The sequence below is a fragment of the Helianthus annuus genome, chromosome 4 (genome assembly GCF_002127325.2).
Source record: "Helianthus annuus cultivar XRQ/B chromosome 4, HanXRQr2.0-SUNRISE, whole genome shotgun sequence".
In the NCBI taxonomy this organism is placed as follows: domain Eukaryota; kingdom Viridiplantae; phylum Streptophyta; class Magnoliopsida; order Asterales; family Asteraceae; genus Helianthus; species Helianthus annuus.
Window position 1 is genome coordinate 56,187,171 of NC_035436.2, and position 18,062 is coordinate 56,205,232.

At 36.4% G+C, this 18,062-nt stretch overlaps 1 protein-coding gene across 1 annotated transcript; it reads left to right on the forward strand.

The window, feature by feature from the left end:
* The first annotated feature begins 4,880 nt into the window (after positions 1–4,880).
* On the forward strand, positions 4,881–8,492 carry LOC110933428. Its single transcript, XM_022176651.1, has 4 exons — positions 4,881–5,382; positions 5,490–6,713; positions 6,830–7,137; positions 7,191–8,492. The coding sequence occupies exons 1-4, from the start codon at positions 4,881–4,883 to the stop codon at positions 8,490–8,492; spliced, it is 3,336 nt and encodes a 1,111-aa protein (XP_022032343.1).
* The last annotated feature ends 9,570 nt before the right edge of the window (positions 8,493–18,062 follow it).

Here is an 18,062-nt window from a genome sequence, read left to right on the forward strand (position 1 = left end):
TTTTAGTCTTTTTTTTTTTTTTCTTAATTCATGGTATGCATGCGTTATTTGAAGCTACCGCCTGTTTAGGCATGAATGGATCAATTCGGGTCATTTATTATCAGGATAAAAATGATAAAAAAGAGACTGGTCAAATGGGTTTGGGTCCGACCAATACAAAAATTATCACTTTTGACTCGTGCCTTAGGACTGACCTGCATATTTTACCACTTGTAGTTTCCCTCGTATTTTAAGGCTTAATCTACAACATAAATGGGTATCCAAACTTGCATACGAAAATCAATACGACTTGGTAAAAATTGTATGAGGTCGACCTATTGACCGTGAGTCCACGTCCATTGAATTATGCCAGGCTCTTGACGCGGTCGCAAAACGGTGAAACTGTGTTTATGTTATGTTCTTGAAGTTTTAACCTTTGTGTTGTCTTATGTTCTTGAACCCCCACCAAGATGACATAGCTATTGGTGTAAAAGAGCTAAGCCGCACGGAAATTGCTCGAGAATTGCTCATTAAAAGCTCAAATCGAACCAAACTTAAACGAGCTCGGACTCGAGCCTAAAAATAAGTTCATACATTCAAAATATAATAAAAATAAGTGTAAAGTGCAATTTCCTTCTCTAAGGTATGGTGGCAGGATCAAGTTACGTCCCCAATTTGAAAATCTCGCTACCTGAGTTCCTGTGGTTTGCATTTTGTTTAGGAATGGCAATGGGCCGGTTTTGGGCCGGGTATTGATAATCCCAGGCCCGTACCCGGTTGTAATTTTTTGTCCCATACCCGGCCCGTTACCCATCGGGTATTTGTCGGGTAATTACCCGTCGGGTATCGGGCATACCCGCGGGTATCGGGTATACCCGTTAATTTCTTAAAAATACCCGTTGGGACAAATGTATAATTTTTACTTTGATTTTTATATAGTTTACAATTTTAATAACTATAAGAAATGAAAATATGATTAAATACTTCCATATCATATTCATACCACATATACCAAACTAAATCAAAACGATTAAATACTTCCATTTCGAATATACATGCTCAAAAATAAGTTATTTGGTCACTAAGCAGTTGCCAAATACATATGGACTTATTCCACTGGGCGTATCTGTTCTCTGTTCTCACATACTTTGTGTAGCATTACAAGGATCAATAAAAGACATGTTTATCATCTTTAATTCCAACATTTGAAAACAATAACTCAAAACATATACAATACATAAAGCATTTGGTTGAGCACTTGGTAGACATGAAAAAAATTACCTTCACTACAAGAACAAGATCTCGATCTAATAATGGTGTTGTTGCTACTTGACTTTTTGTGTTCTTTATGAGTAGAATAGGGTAAGATGAAAAGAAAAAAATATAATTTTCTGGATACCAATATAGTTATTTGTATGGAAATTTATAATATATTTATTTCGGGTATTATTCGGGTAAATGGGTCGGGTATCGGGCGGGTATCACTAAATCCCATACCCGTACCCGTACCCGATTTTTTCCAATTTTTAAGCCCATACCCGGCCCATACCCATCGGGCTTCGGGTATACCCGGCCCGTATGTTTCGGGTTTCGGGTATACCCGTCGGGCTTGGGCTTTTTTGCCATCCCTAATTTTGTTACACTATTGAGTCCCTCAGCTAACTACCGTTAGTATATTTCGACATATGTCTAACGAAATATACTGGAATGGGGGCAAAACCGTCTTTTACACATTGAAATCAACCCTGACCCCAAATCGAAACCTGCATCCTCATCGTTTCCCCAAACAACCACCACCTCCTCCGACCATCCAGGTGACCGCCCACCTTTGATTGCCCACCCACATTGTTTCCCTAAACCGTCAAACGTCTGACCACCATTTCACCACCCACCTCTAATCGCCCAACCCCATCGTTTCCACAAACGATATGCTGTCCGACCACCGCCTCCGACATTCGACATGTCTAATTCGTTTTCTGTGGAGGCGTACATGGGCACACAAGCGGTTAGAGGTAATAATCCATTCGTGATTAGTGTAATTTACTTGATAATTACCATACTTGAGAGCATGATACTTGTTGAAATTGAAAATTGTGTAGCTGGAGTTTAGTGAACGGTACCCTAACCCACTTCGTGGTGGGGGTGTTCAGAAAAAAATCAAAATCGAATAAAAACCGTAAACCGAACTGTAATCGTAAGTTCGTAACCGAAAAAACCGATCCGAATAATGAATTTGGTGTTCGGTTTAGTTTTTAACCGAAATCGAATTTTGAATTTGGTTTTTGGTTTTTGGTTTGGTGTTGGTTCCACAACTTTTTTTATTTGGTTATTGAATTTATTTGGATAACCGAATAAACCGTTAATTCAATCAATTATTAAATAAAAATTATAATATTTGATAAACCATATAAAAATTTTAGCCCAATTGCTAAATCTAAAGCCCAACTCAAAATAAAACTCACTCATTTCTAATCTAATCTAGCTTTTGAGCTTTAAAGCATAAACTAAGGTTTTTAAAAGTAGACTTGTTGATTGTTTATAAAAATTCTAAAAAGCGTGATTAACAAAGTTAACTAGGGATTGCACAACCTATTTGGTCTTTTATCACGGTCAAGCTTCGAACATTAGCATGATGGGTATTTAACGGGTATTTTAAAAAAATTGTGGGTGGTCAAATTGGGAATAGTCCGCCTAAGAAACTAATGTGTTCTGCATATCACACATCATACCCTTTTCACGTGAGACATTGAGCCACTTACATATATCATACATATATATATTTATTGGTTTGAGTGTGACGTTAGTTCACGTATTATATTATAGACCTTGCAAGTTTTGATGCGTTTTAGACTATTGACCGATAACGAGCACAAGAATGATTAAGGCATTAGGTAAACCTTTTCTTTTTACACCATTTTATATCATCCTTACCCGAAACTAATCTCTTACTCGCCAGCCTAAACCTTTCGTTTGACCAACCCACTTAGCCATTGACCCGTTAAGCCTTTTTAATTTTAACCCGAATGATGAAAATTCGATATTAGGATTATTTAGTTTTGTAAGTTTCTAATTTATTCTAGTGTTGCGAAAAAAAGTCAAAATTCAGAAAATACCATGACAAATAGTGGGAAATTGTTGTGAAAAAGCACAAAAACAAGTGTTAGTAGTTTATTGAATAAAAGGCGAAATTTTGCTTTGTAGTTTGATGTTTTGTAGTTTAGTTTGTTTCGGCAGTTGATGTAATAAAAATCGAGTTTTCATCATCTTGGCCACTTTGAAAATATCTCATTCCATACCCTTAGCCGAGCCCCATTACAACCCTTAAAGACCTTTTGAATTGTGCTTTGTTTTCGTGTTAATTGGTGGAGAATGATTGAGTTGTAAGCCTATACGGATACATGTTCTAATCAGTTTACTTGAAAACTGCTAATGCATCATTATTAGTGATATATTAAACCAAGAGGAGAGAACATTGTGAGAGATATGCATGGTGTGTTAGTTTCAAGGGCAGGTTAATCTTGAGTAACCATTTTATGTGTTAAAATCGAAAAACCATTTAACCGTTAAACAACCCGTAAATTGTGAGAACCGAGCATGACATTAGACCTTAGGTTGAGTTTTGAGAATGGGAAGTATATCTTTTGTTCGATCCACGTGAAAGTGAAAAACAAATTTACTTGAGGACAAGCAAAAGACAAGTGTGGGTTTCTTTATTTGTGGGTTTTCCTTATTTACTGGTTATGTTGACTTTTGGTTTTATTTGAAGGGCTTATTTTATGAAGATTACTATCAATGTGTGCTTTAAAAGTATCTATATATATTAATAAATGAAAAGGATTTGGGCCATGTGGCATGTGATGATGGAACCAATTGCTGACTTGGCATGTTATGGTGGAACTTTTAGGTGGGAAGCACTCTCAATACTCCATTCAATATTGGACACGGGATCCGTTTTTATATTGGGTCAAAATCTGGATTTGGGTCACCCGTCGCTCGAATCCCTTATATTGATTCATCTTCTTTCTCAAGCTTCAATATTCTCTACAAACCCTAGAAACTAAAGCTTCCCAGCCACACTTCTTTTTGTATTGGGTCAAAATCTTCTTTTTGTTCGTAGATTATCTTCAAGTAAGTTTCAATTTGAGTTCCCGATCTATTTGTATATATCAGCGATTTTTCAATCTCCCTTTGTTAATCGGTTCTACTACAAAATGCCCTAGATGCCGCCTCTGGCGATGACATCTAGGGTTTCGACGAGTTGATCTGAACCGACATGCATTGACGGTGGTTATTCCATTGAAACCCTATACATGATTTTAAAAATTGACGGTGGTCACACTTGATCGTCTTCTACATCCTCATATTTGTTCATTTTTTTGTTGTTTTTTCATGCTATGTATTCATATCTATTAAATCCATGTTTGTTTCGTTTCGTTTAATGACAGATTCATGTATTATTTGCGTATAATAGAAGCAGATTTACTTCGAGTAAGGTGTTTTCGTTATAATAGATAATGATCCAGTTTTATCGTTGTTTATTTTGATTTTTTATGTTCTTTGTTTACTGATTTCGTCAAAACAGGTTATAATTTTTTATTTTTGTCGGTCATCGGTTCCGTCGATTATAGGTTTTTTAGATTTGAGTTTTTCTTTGCTGAACCAGATAGTCGTCATATTGTTGAACTGTATCCTTTTTTTTAAGATCAACGCTTTACAAATTTGTATCGGTTTTTATGCACTTCTTTAATATGACGAATACAGAAATTTTAGGGTATGCTTATGTCTAGAAATCGGGTCAAAGGGTGAGGAAGCAATTCCTTATTGCCAAAAGGCTATATAGGATTAACATTCCGCATAGGGATTTTGGTCCTAACACAAAGAAGACACGGCCAAATTGTACAATGAGAGAGTTTTTTGCTTATAGGATTCAGGATAGGGACAACAAGTTCTCTTTAATCCTTAATGCCAGGAGGTTGTTTCAGCAGTTTTTAGTCGACGCATACACAATGATCGAAAGTGAGCGGCTAAACTACATACGGTTTCAGCAAACAAAATTAAGATGTGAATCGTTTAACAGTCTTAAAAATGTTCAAGAAGGTGGCCAGAGTGATTTGTCTCATACAGGAAAACCTGTTATATTACCGTCATCGTTTACAGGTGGATCTCACTATATGATGCAAAACTACCTGGATGCTATGGCTTTATGTAGGAAGTATGGGTATCCCGATTTCTTTATAACAATTACATGTAATCCAAAATGGCCTGAAATGGTAAGGTTTATCGGTGACTCATCAATTAAGCCAGAAGACAGACCTGACATTCTTTGTCGATTGTTTAAGATGAAACTTGATGCATTAATAAAAGACATGAAGGAAAAAAAGATTTTTGGTGATATTAATGCAGGTGTGTGATTAGTATTTATTTACACCCAATTTCACTTTATACATCTGCTAAAGTCATACATACATTTTTTTGTTAGTACTTTGTGCTAATCGTTTTTTTTTCTGTAGTTGTTTATACTGTCGAGTTTCAAAAACGTGGTTTGCCACATGCGCATATATGCTTATTTATGAAAGCTGATCATAAGCTTCCTACTGTTGAACACATCGATCCATTTATCTCAGCTGAGATTCCTGATAAGAATGAAGATCTTGAATTGTATTCTCTTGTGAGTGACTTTATGATTCATGGTCCTTGTGGACACGCTAATTTGAAATGTCCATGCATGGTAGGCAACCGTTGTTCTAAAAATTTTCCAAAGAGGTTTATGGAAGCTACTTCCATTGATTCAGATGGATTTCCCATTTATAGAAGAAGAGATTCGGGTCACACAGTTGTGAAGAAAGGTGTTACATTGGACAACAGGAGCGTCGTTCCATACAACAAAAGGCTTCTTAAAAGATATCAGGCACACATCAATGTCGAGTGGTGCAATCAGGCTGGTTCAATTAAATATTTGTTTAAATACATTAATAAAGGACCAGACAGAGCGACTGTTGCTGTTGTTGATTCAGATAAAGGAACTGAAGAGGAGATCCCCAAAGATGAAATTAAAGAATATTATGATGCTAGATATGTTTCCGCATGCGAAGCAAGCTGGAGAATATTTGCCAATGAGGTTCATTATAGGTATCCGTCTGTTATGAGATTACCTTTTCATCTTCCAGACCAACAAAATGTTGTATTCAGTGGTGAAGATGATATCGAAGATGTCCTAAACAAACCTCAAGTAAATTCCTCAATTTTTCTAGGATGGATGAACATGAACAACAACGATTCTGAACCTGAAGCAAGGGAACTTACTTATGTTGAGTTTCCAGGAAAATATGTCTGGAAGTTAAAGGATCGGTGTTGGCAGCCGCGTAAAACTCATGTTTCAGTTGGGAGAATTTATTCTGTGTCTCCTTCTCTTGGTGAGGCTTATTTCCTAAGAATTCTTCTAACTAAGGTTAGAGGACCACGATCCTTTGAAGAAATCCGAACCTATGATGGTGTTGTCTATCCTACCTTTAGAGATGCGTGTTATGCACGTGGGCTGTTAGACGATGACAATGAATATATTGAGTGTATTAAAGAAGCCAGTTTCACAGGAAATGGTAATTATCTGCGTTGTTTATTTGGTACACTACTATTGTCTAATACGCTATCAAGACCTGAAGTTGTTTGGGATAAGACGTGGGAGTTTTTGTCCGAAGACATTTTATACAATATGCGGAAGGATACTGACATTAGAGGTACTTTTTAATCTGCTGATATTTTTTGTGACATAAAATTTATTTCATCGTTAATGATTTATACTTATATCAACAAAGTTTCACGTTATATTAAATATATTTTATTTTGTTTGTAGGATTGGTTGTTTCAGACGAACGTATAAAGAATATAACGTTGTCTAAAATTGAAAAATATCTTCTTCGTAATGGTTCAAGTTTGCGCAGATTCTCACCAATGCTTGTTCCTGACGATGAGTATGTAATACACGAGAGCAACCGTCTAATAAACGAGGAGCTTTCTTGGGACACTGATCAACTTAGTGCTGAGTTCAATAATCTTCACAGCTCTTTAAATGATGATCAAAGAGCAGTGTTTAACGAGATTATGGATGCTGTTCGAAGTGGGAATGGTGGTGTTTTTTTGTGTACGGTTACGGTGGTACAGGTAAGACCTTTCTGTGGAAAACATTAGCTGCTTGCATTAGATGCAATGGACAGATTGTTATTAATGTTGCTTCAAGTGGTATTGCATCATTGTTGTTGTCACGAGGTCGTACGGCTCATTCACGATTTCATATTCCAATTAATCTTAATGAAGATTCGGTTTGCCATATTAAACCTAATACTGAAATCGCTAATCTTCTAAACGAAGCCAAGTTGATTATTTGGGATGAAGCGCCAATGGTACACAAACATGCTTTTGAGGCTCTTGACCGTACATTGAAGGATGTTTTGAGTGTTGGTGATTCACGAAATTCTGAAATTCCATTTGGTGGAAAGGCTATTGTCTTTGGTGGTGACTTTAGACAAATCCTACCGGTTGTTCAAAATGGAAGCAGGCAAGACATCGTACACGCCTCTTTATGTTCATCCTACATTTGGTCGAGTTGCAAGGTGTTAAAATTGACAAGGAACATGCGTTTATCTGTTGGAGCCAGTATCTCAAACATACAGGAGATACACGAGTTTGCTAAATGGCTTCTTGAAGTTGGCGAAGGCAATGTTGGTGATGGTAACGATGGCGAGGCAACTATAGAAATACCAAACGATCTTTTAATAACTGATTCAACTGATCCAATTCAAAGTTTGATCGACTTTGTATATCCTTCAGTTCTTGACCGTTTTAAAGATCGAGACTACTTTTCTGAAAGAGCCATACTCGCTCCTAAGAATGAAGTTGTTCATGGTATCAATGATCGTTTGCTTGCATTGTTTCCTGGTGAAGAAGTAGAGTATCTTAGCTCGGATAGTATATGCCCGACTGAGGAAATCAATGATCCATTACACCAAGATTTATATAATCCTGAGGTTTTAAACAGTGTGAAGGTTTCAGGATTACCAAATCATAGATTGGTATTAAAGTTGGGTGTTCCAGTGATGCTTTTGAGGAATATTGATCAGCAAAACGGTTTATGTAATGGTACGCGTCTTCAAATTACACGTCTTGGTAAACGTGTTATCGAGGCTGAGATATTATCGGGAGGTAATGTTGGTTTAAGAACTTACATTCCAAGAATTAACATGATACCGTCTGACAAGAAAATACCCTTCAAGTTTCAACGGAGGCAGTTTCCAATAACCGTATGCTTTGCGATGACTATTAACAAAAGTCAAGGACAATCTCTATCAAGAGTCGGTCTTTACTTGAGAGACCCTGTATTTTCACATGGCCAATTGTATGTTGTGTTGTCGAGAGTGAAGACTAAAGATGGCGTCAAGCTTTTAATATTTGACAAGGATGGGAGGCCGACAAATAAAACGACGAACGTAGTTTACAAAGAGATCTTTGGGAATTTGTAGGTTAACATTTTGAATTATTTTAGAACTTCAAAGTATTTTTTTATATTATTGATTAATCTTCATTATTCATCATTCAATGTTCATTTCTTAATATATGTATATTTATTTTTGTTACATAAAAAGATTTCCAACCCGTGAGTATTCACGGGTGATAACCTAGTTTATATACATAACAAAACATGAAACCCCTTATTAGTTTTCTTCTTTAGTTTCTTCTTTTTTTTATATGGTTCTTATCTTGTAATGTTGTTTTATTTTAAAATTCTTTTTGTCTTGTAGTGAGTTTGTTTGAGTTTTACGTCAACTTGCGTAATAAGTATGTGTTTGTCTTTACTTATGTTTTACTTCACGCACCAACATAAATTTGCGTATTCGTTTTACGATTTTCTTGGTTTTGGTTGTCATTTGTTTACTACTTGGCACGGTTTTACGACTTCTTCGTCCGCGACGCGGGGGTCAACATTGGCACCGATACCGTATTCGTTTTTAAGGTTTTTCTCGACGTGTTGATGCGTGGTCGAAAATCGGTGCCTGATTGTATTAAATTTTGCATTTTTACATAAACTTAATAACCTACATTGATGTAATTTGTGTTTTTGTAGGTTAGCGAAGTTTGAGGAGAATTTCAGATATGAAGCATCGAGACGAAAAACGGATCAACCGGACATGCGAAACAACAAAATCAGAAAAACATGTTTTAGAGGGTGGACGCCCTAGTAGCCCTTCGGCGACGCCCTCCAGAAAGCCCCATCGGCAGAACTTGTGCATAGATAGCATGTTAGCATGTCAGGAGAAAAACTGAGGCCAGGCAACGCGTCGGCGACGCCCTCTTTGCCGGTCGGCGACGCCTTCTCCATATTGTTGACGTTGAAGAGTTCGTTTGACTAGTTTTTGACCGAAAATTGAATGGGGATAAGAGGAGTTATGGGTTTTGAATGAGATTATTACATCTTGGAGCCATCTTTCATCGTCTCCTTCACCATCTAACTATTCTCTAACCCAGTGTCGTTCCTACGTTTTCGGAGGCCCTAATCGAACTACGAAGTGGTGGCCCTTTTTCAAAATTTGACATATGCTAATTAGCCCTAATTTCAACAACTTAAGTAGGGGCATATGATACCATGAACTTCTTATAGCGGACACATTTACATCCGATGTAGTAAGGACGGGGTGAATGGGACAAATTAGAAAGTACCCAAATGAAACGAATGAACAAAATAGTTGATAATAATGTAAACGCACAGTCGGGTGACGGAAGCGTATTGCATTAGGATAATGAGCCCGAGAGAAGGGACAAGGATTAATGTGAATGATGATACAAATGAATGATCAAAAGAAAATTCACGAAAATAAGTCATCTTGGACGAAAGGGCCATGGTGAACAAAATGGGCAAGTGAAACCAAAGAATAGATGATCCGTCGGGTCATAAAAACAAAGGTGTTGCCCACACGAAAAAGATAATCAAGGTTGTTAACTTTAGTCGTAATAAAGCAAGGATAACGATGATACTCGTCACTCATAATTAATAAGGCCGCCAATGGTGGTCACTTAAAGAATAAAAGACATGGTCGAACAAAAGCGATGGATTTCTCTAAGACGACCAAGTAAATTAAAATGACGTCTAAAACCATATGAGAATGGTTACTTGATAATGATTTCGGTAAAGATACCCGATGTATGGATAGGATTGTGGGCGAATGCGTAAACCAAGAGACGGGAACGCGAAATAGAAAGTCAAAAGACTCGGAATATGAGTTATGACTAAAAGACGATGAGAATATGCAAACAGAAATTTTGATAACTACGTTCAACTATTTTAAAGTCGAACGGGTCGAATAAAGAACGAAGTTTGACATTCATAAGTGATGAATTCTCACACAAACAAGTCAAACATATTTAACAAAGGATGACACTTGCTAAAGTAAGTAAGCGCGGATCGAATAAATAAAAGTGCGAAATATTAATAAACCTATGTAAAGGAGTTATAGGCGTTAAACACATTAAAATAAAAGAACCCGGGAAATGGGACGTAAAGAAGTATAGGTAAGAACCGGGTAACGGTAAGTGTAGGGCAAACCGACGTGTAATTGACATTAGAAGTCAAGAAGTCGGAAAGATAATTCGAAAGAAAACAATGTAGCCTTAGACTACGGTCAAGGTCAAACGAAATCCAAAATGTAAAGGTGAATAATTCTAAACATAAAAAAGGGGTGCCTTAACGCCATATGTATATATAAACGTATACACATTGAATAAAGACTAGAATAAAAGATGATCTACGGGATCATCATAACCTACGGGATATTAATTAGTGTAAAGGTCTACGGGGCCAAAATGACCCACGGGTCATGAATTGAAGCAAAGGGATCATAAGGGCTTCGCCTTAAAGAGGCGAAAGCTTAAGAAATGCAATGTGAAGTGGAGTCACATTATAACCAAGTGAGCAGTAAAGAGTAACTGGACTAATAAGTCTAGTTAGTGAGACCGGTTAAGGTCATTTAAATAAATTTGGTTGCTTGTAAGCGGTGAATTCGGTATAACTGAACTTAATAAATGAATTTGAAAACAAAAGAAATTGTTGCTAAAAGTGAAAGGTTTCACTGAAGACCTTTAAACGGGTCAAGGTAACGGATTCACAAAGAGTTCGATAATATATAAAAGCGATTGATATCGCTAAGTTAACTAAACTAGTAGAAATAACGAAATTACGTTATTTCAAGTTGCATTATGTCGTATGAGGTACGTAGATGTTTTGTAACCAAAAAGATATTACCATAATTTTTCTGGCAATACTAACAATTGGTTAAAGTATGAGTAATGCTTAAAAGATTACTCAGGTCAAATGCATTGAGTTTAGAACTCGATGAAGTATGTAAGAAAGGTTTCGAGGACGAAACCTCTTTAAGGGGGGTAGACTTGTAACACCCCGAAAACGGGTTTGGTAATCAAACTCCGTTAATACTAAAAGACAGGTAAAGTACCGTTAGTAGTAAAAATAACCCGGTAAATATTTGGATTTAAAAAAGAAATCCTAATAATTAAATACAAGCGAATAAAAGAATTAAGGAATTGAGTTTATAAGAGCCCGAGTTGACGGGACTTAAAATAAAACAGGTTATGACTTCCCGAACCTATTAAGTTAACTAGAGATAATTAACCTAGTTACTAGTATGTGCCTAAGTGATAAATAGTAAGTTGTAGCTTCAATTGATCAAGATAAAACATGAGGGACTAATATTTGCCAAGTGGGGAAACTTGTTTTAATTAAAAACAAGTAATAACACACAACACACACACTAAGAGTGTGTGTGTGTGTGTACGTGATCGACCAGGAGACCAAAGAAAAGGGGATAAACCCTAGTTCAACAAATCACCAAATTGAAGGAGTACTTGGGTCTCAAATTCGTGCATGAACGCGTAGAAACGATCACCAAGTCATGGGGATCACAAGGTATGTCGCAAAAACTAGATTGGTTGAAGTTGAAATTTGAGACAAGTAGGTTACTTGCTAATAAATCGATGGATTATGATCCAAGGATGAAGTTAGGAATGATTTTTATGTCTAGGAGTAAACCCTAGTCATCTACTTGTTGAGTTGAGGTTCATAGTTATGAATTTCATGATTATCCAATTATGTGTTAAATGGGTTTTGTAGAAATAAGATGAACCCTAGAATTATGACTATTAAAATGGTGATTAACTGATTTCTATGAGATGAATCTGAGAATAGTATGCATGCTAGACATAATGGAATTGAAATTATGTTTATGTTTAGTAGAAATAACTAGTTATAAACTAGTTGTAAATGTGTAAAAATGTATGCACATTAGGTGTTTGTTAAAATGCCTAAATGAAAACTAAAGTGTTGAAATTAGAGTGAAAATGTGTATTTGAATAATATGGCAAGCTATATGAAATATGAAACAAGAAGAGTTCTAATCATCATGTTGATTTGAACTAATGTTGTAAATCATGTGATCGAAAGTAGTTAACTTTAACAAGCTAAGTTAACTAATCATGAAGTCGAATAGTAGTTTCGACTTATGAAATAAGTGAGATGGAATGGTCGTGAATAATTATGACTAATCTAACCATCTTACAATTTACAATGATAGTTTGACTATTAACAAGCTAGGTGAAAGCTTGGGAACGAAGCGGGGCAAACGAAGCAAGAATGACGGAAAAGCATAATTTGGAAGTAAGGTAAGTATGGCTTACACTAGTCTTATATTTTAGAATATTCTCTTATCGTATTAGTTACGAATAAGATAAATACATAGTTGAGGTATGATGTTCCGGCGTGTAGACGTACGGAACAAGATAGTCGAGCATGACAAGAAACCATGTTGATGGTTTAAAAGGAGTTAAATCGGTAATTCGATCATTTTATGACAAATGGAAAATGAACTTTTAAATGGCTACCTTATAGGGTAAACCAAAACAAACAATAAGGGTAAAACGGAAAATTGGTCACGCGTTGACCATAACTATTTGTTTTAAAGGACACTTACGAAGTAAGCCTTAATAGGCCGAAAGGTGTTAAGAAATGAATTTTAAGTAAAATGACTGCACGATGTAAATTGGACTGAGTCATATAGTCGAGATGAAAAATACATGTCATCTCGCTAATATAATCGGTCATTTAGACCAAACGGGTCAAAGGGTGAAGATACCACCTTTTGATAATAACGACTAATGACTCTTGTCGAGTTATATGATTTCAGGAATAAATGTGGAAATGATATTTGCATCGCTATTATTTAGCGATTATTATAGCAAGGCATTAAAACAGGTCAATACATTGACCCGAGCCAGGTATGTGTAATAGAGTAATTATTCATTTAGAACGTAAGGTTCAATGAGCATTAAATGAAGTCTTAGATAGACAACGGGTTACTTAAATGGGTAAACCGAATGTTTTAAAAGAGGGTCGTGGCATTTCGAAAAGCATAATGACTTTTCGAACAATATCATAACTCAAAAGAAGAATTATGGGTCAAACATGCTCTCAAAAGACCTTGTCGTAATTGAAAGACTAAAAAGGACCAAAACGCCCTTGTTAGCTAATTCGAACAAACAACCTTCAAAGGTTGTTTGGAAACGAGTTTTATGATTAGGTATATACTTAGAATAAGTATAGAAGCTAAAAGAGGTATTATATTAGTCAAATGGCACTATTTGAGTTCTTGCCGTAAAATAATGATTCGAGAGGTAAAATTTGGTTTATATAGATCACCACGTTAAATCCACCATAAATACAGTTGTGGTGGGAGATTATAGGATAAGAAATGTGGTGATGGAATGCTAGAAGCAATCGAACGCGATTTTAGGCTCGAAAGTGCTTAAATACCCTTAACGGGTCAAAATAAGCATACGAGCGAAAACGGGTTTAAATTGTGTAATAAACCTATGATTAGAATCTAAAATGGTAGATAACATTAATTTAAAGAAGTGTATGTGATATAGGGATCAAACAAATACGTTTGTTTGATAAAATGCATAAACGGGTTAAAATTCGGTAAAAAGGTAACGAGTCGAAGGCTTAGAAGTCTCAAAATTTATTATGTTGGATGTTGGATTTTAACTCGATATGATGGAGAATTAAATTACGGATGCGTAGGAAAAAGAATCGTGTAAAACGGATCAATAACGAATGAGTTATGTCCGTTTTCGTAAAACTTGGTTTGGCTGGAAATATGCAGCAACAGGAATCAACATTCTGTCGAAATGGGGGCTAGGCGTAGCGCGACGCCCCCCCCCCCTGAATCCCAAAAATGTTTAATTTTGATTGTTTGACCCATATAACTTGTTTAAACTTGTTATTTAACTATTAAAACTAACTTTTAAGTTGGTTTTGATCATAGGTGATCGCCAAGAGTGCCCGGATGAAGATCAAGCTCGAAGAAGAACCAAACACACGAGAATAAAGCTTCCGCACGGCGTTACGTCGTAACTTTTAAACGAAGAACTTATTTATGTTATGTTGAAAACTTTTAGGTTGTAAAAGTTTTAAATTACTCGTATTTTCTAAGGATACTTAATCGTAATTACCCGTTTATTTTCGTTATTTATACGAAAACCTTTAAAATAATAACAAGGGTGTTGCAAGTTGGTATTCAGAGCCCAAGGTTGAAGGGTAAAGTGTTCGGTTCGAGGCTTGATCGCAAATCCGGTAAGTACATGTATGTTAATGGTTTAGCGTGTTAAGGTGTTGTAAACAACACATAAGGTTATCGTGTAATACACATTACCCCAATCAAACGATTGATGTAGTTGACGAAATTTCGCGCGTTGACGCGTATAGTAGAAAAAGCCTTGTATTATAATACAGACGATTATTGAAGGTGACACTACTAACTTTTATTAATGTGTTAATTTAAGGACACTCGCGCCTGAAGATGACGAGAGTTGAACGAATTGCGGATATGACAGAGGAACGGTCCGAAGTATGACAAGAGGAGCATGCTCACCAAGGACTAAATCGCGTAACGACCGCGAACAAGGTTAATGGCAAGGAACGCCCGTCGGGGCAAGCATTACCAGATGCACACTTTAAATTTAATTGCACAAATAGTAATATGCAACAAATATGTAGAAATTGAAAGTTACATATGTAGATTAAAAACTTGGAAAAACCCAAATAGAAAATGTATTCGGGATATTGTTTCTGATATTCACTAACTTACACATATTTTAGTCCCCCATTTTATCCCCATTTTGTGCGTTTTCGGCCGTAAAACCGTCATTCGGATACTTAATCAGGTATATTTTTGTTTACAGGCCTAAAACAGCATACCAAACAACAAAATGATGAAAACGATGATTTTTCGGGTGAAACGACAAAGCTGCGAAGATTCTATGAAGAAATCTGATATGGGCAAGTTGCACCCCCGTGCGGTTGGTGGCACCCCGTGCGGATGCGACAACAAGGCTCAGCTCGGCGTTGCACACCCAGTGCGATCAGGAGTGCAACGAAATCTCAGGAACGCACCCCCGTGCGGTTGGTGGCACCCCCGTGCGGTTGGTGGCACCCCCGTGCGGATACGACAACAAGGCTCAGCTCGGCGTTGCACACCCAGTGCGATCAGGAGTGCAACGAAATCTCGGGAACGCACCCCCGTACGAATGGTGGCACCCCCGTGCGGATGCGACCACAAGGCTCAGCTCGGCGTTGCACACCCAGTGCGATCAGGAGTGCAACGAAATCTCAGGAACGCACCCCCATGCGAATGGTGGCACCCCCGTGCGGATGCGATGACCAGCACCAGCCCGGATATGCACTACCAGTGCAGCTGCTCGTGCCACCCCAACCCCGGAGACGCACGCCCGTGCAACGATTGGCACCCCCGTGCGAGATCGAAGACCAGTCAACTCTGCTGATGTCATAAAAGTGTGGTGCAACGTAATGAAAAAGTGAACGATCGTGCACTTTATTGGCACGACCGTGCGATCGTAAAATTATATAAAAAACTTGCAGAAACATTCTGTTCGTAACTCTGGACATTTTGGGAGCGATTCTGGCGATTTTCAGGCTCCGGAGGCTTCTGCTTTCACCCGGATTCAAGCCACATTGTGCCGATTAGCTTCTTTATCTTCCAGATTCTTAATCTTATGCTTGTTTATGGTTTGGTTTTCTAATCTTTCCAGAATTTTGTTAATCTTTCAAGCATTTAGATTAATATTTATGTATTATTGTAGCCTTTGGGCAAAGACTCAACAATCCCTTGCTTGATTATAGCCATTAGTATGTTAATCTTTGTTTGTAATGACATTTGGAAGTATTTTCTATGTTGATCTTTGATGATTAGTTTACAACCTTGTTATTGATATTGATTTCTTGATTATAAGTAATTGTGTTGGATGATTGGTACTTGGTTAGTTGAGATAGTTGAAAAATGAAGCTTAATTAATCATGTATTAGTAAACTTTAAACTTGGTTAACTAGTTTAGCTTGGTTAAAATGTGGGCACCATGATACTAGAAATGGTTAGTGGTTTAATAAAAAGTAATTATTGTTAATCAAGAAAGCTTGCCGTCACGTAAGGACCTTAACGGGTTAAATGGTGTTGTTATGAATTCTTGCCATGATTTGTTAGCTTAGTTAGTAGTTTAGGCCAAAATTGCTATCTTGGTGAATTTATGTGCAAGATTTGTAAAATGAACTCGGTTGCGATTTAATCTAGTTTATGCTTGTCTCGGTGGTTGCATTGTGTTTATCGGTGTCGCTTTCCTTGATTAAGTGCGGTTAGAAAACTCCTAACGGATGACTAACTTATTTTTAGGAGATTTTCATAGACATCTATCAATTGCACGTTAAAGAACAATTTTAGGTGGTTAAAGTTTGTTTATCGTTTTAGCTTTCCGTATGATTGTCATGTTAGGATTCCCGAAAGGGATACTAATTGTCTTAAAAATGGAAAATTGACCGAATGCTTCTAGTGCCAAAACCGACTTAGTTGACATGCTTTGGTTGTGTATTAAGCAAGGCTATTTATCTATTTTAGTATTTGAAATCTACTATGTTTTATAAGTATTTATTTATGCTTACCTTGGTTTATTAAAATCACACAACTTATGTTTTTACCGGTAGTTTAGTGACAAAGGTCTAGTATTATTTCTCCGCCCATTTCCTTGGATCGATACTTGGTTCTTACCGATACTTTACTATATATATGATGGGGTACACTTGCCTCTTTCGTGTGTGTTTTATGTAAAAGTAATAATCACTTTTATAAATTTAAAACCGAATCGTGTGTAATTTCATTGTAAAAATATGTGTAGTCGCGCACACGTCAAGTTTTTGGCGCCGTTGCCGGGGAAATGGCGAGTTTTAGGAACGACCCGAGTCATTGTGTTATCGGTGTATATACTTGTTAATATTTGTGAATATTTTCTTGATTATTTATTTATTTGTTAATATTTCTTGATTTTAATTCATTTTATTCGTTTTTGAGATTATTTTGTACCCTTGTAAATTTTTATTCCATTTATTTGTTCGAATCCGGATTTATTTATTCATTTATTCTTTGAGTTTTCGGCTCCGAAAAATTATTTTGTTAATTATTTTGTTATCGGTTTGGTTTTCTAATCTTTCCAGAATTTTGTTAATCTTTCAAGCATTTAGATTAATATTTATGTATTATTGTAGCCTTTGGGCAAAAACTCAACAATCCCTTGCTTGATTATAGCCATTAGTATGTTAATCTTTGTTTGTAATGACATTTGGAAGTATTTTCTATGTTGATCTTTGATGATTAGTTTACAACCTTGTTATTGATATTGATTTCTTGATTATAAGTAATTGTGTTGGATGATTGGTACTTGGTTAGTTGAGATAGTTGAAAAATGAAGCTTAATTAATCATGTATTAGTAAACTTTAAACTTGGTTAACTAGTTTAGCTTGGTTAAAATGTGGGCACCATGATACTAGAAATGGTTAGTGGTTTAATAAAATGTAATTATTGTTAATAAAGAAAGTTTGCCGTCACGTAAGGACCTTAACGGGTTAAATGGTGTTGTTATGAATTCTTGCCATGATTTGTTAGCTTAGTTAGTAGTTTAGGCCAAA